The sequence below is a fragment of the Otolemur garnettii genome, unplaced genomic scaffold, assembly GCF_000181295.1.
Source record: "Otolemur garnettii isolate 467f Iridium unplaced genomic scaffold, OtoGar3 scaffold00018, whole genome shotgun sequence".
In the NCBI taxonomy this organism is placed as follows: domain Eukaryota; kingdom Metazoa; phylum Chordata; class Mammalia; order Primates; family Galagidae; genus Otolemur; species Otolemur garnettii.
Window position 1 is genome coordinate 262136 of NW_003852413.1, and position 1295 is coordinate 263430.

A 1295-nucleotide genomic window follows, 5' to 3' on the forward strand; every position below is an offset into this window, starting at 1 on the left:
CTGCTGTCTAGAATGCCTGGACACTGCCCTTGCTAGAACCCACACCACTCACCGTGCCCTATGGGGGCCGCCTGCCCCGGCTCCTGTGGGTAGTACTCGCTGCAGAGCGCGGCCACAGCTGCAACGGCTACATCCTGAAACAGAGCCAGGGCTATGACTGCACAAACACTCTGCTTGCTGAGGCCTCTCGGCCACAGAAGCAATGATCATTCTGAAGTCTAGGACAGCAATTAGATTTCTAAACCCAAAACCCAAAACATGTCTACTCATTATCTATCAGATACATTTATCACTTCAATGATTCTCTGCGACTGAGAAGCTGTATCGAGAACTTGATTATTTCTTCCAAACAATGCCAATTCCATGTCTTATGATATGGAACAGTGAATAAAATGGAGCATTTTTTTCCTTTCCTAGCAACAGTCATGAAGAAAAGAAATGTACACTGTACACCCAGAGCAGTGTGGGCGAGGGCTCCAGGCCTGACTGGCACAGCTGTATTCAGAGATAGGTGGGGGCCTGGGGCACCAGGAACAGGAGGGCTGTTGGGCAGGGATGACCAGGCCACACGGTGTAAGACCCAGGAACCAACCCTGAAGGCCACCAGGAGCTACACAAGACAGGATGAGGCTGCACTATATGGTCCCAAGGCCCCCTGCAAAGGGGTCCGTGTCAACCCATGAATTCCAACCCTGCCATTTACAGAGGAGGAACCTGAAGCCTTTCGTGACTACACAGTCAGGAAAAAGCAGACACTGGAGTACCAGGTTCTTTCTCCTGGTCCCCAAAGCCAGGACACCCAAGTCTTGGAGAGGGGGCAGGGCAGGCAGTGCTGAGCATAGGGTGCTACACTCCACTGAGTCCTCACTTGGGCCAGCCAGAGAAGCATGCCATCACTACTGGTGAATTCTTTATGGGTGTTTTTTAGAAAAAAAGTTGTGAGTCATTGATCAAGACCCACTCAGACTCAACAGTAAGAATGTATGCGGGGTGACATACTAAGTTACTAAGGAATATACCACGAGGAAATTAAAGACACCTCCATTAACCCAGTAGAAACCCTAAGACAAGAGGAGGCAAGAGAATCAGAAAGGCCCTAAATGCATCTTCTGCTCTTCTTTCTCAGGATAGTGCCCTAGTCAGTCTTGACCACAGGTTATTATCTGTGTAGCAAGACTAGCTTTGCTAAGTATCCAATGTATAGGCCCCTATTATGAAACTAATTTATACTTTTTATATGAAAGCTATAACCAAATAGCCTAAGAATATGGGGAGGGGGGAGGGAGAAGGGAGGG

The 1295-nt window shown here is 48.6% G+C and overlaps 1 protein-coding gene across 2 annotated transcripts in view; it reads right to left on the bottom strand.

The window, feature by feature from the left end:
• TBCD (tubulin folding cofactor D) overlaps positions 1-1295 on the bottom strand; it is a 157217-nt gene that overhangs the window by 19772 nt on the left and 136150 nt on the right. For both annotated transcript variants that reach the window (XM_012803216.2, XM_023511052.1), the window contains one exon: positions 53-134. In XM_012803216.2, coding sequence (XP_012658670.1) covers positions 53-134 — 82 coding nt within the window. The remainder of the gene's footprint in view (positions 1-52; positions 135-1295) is intronic.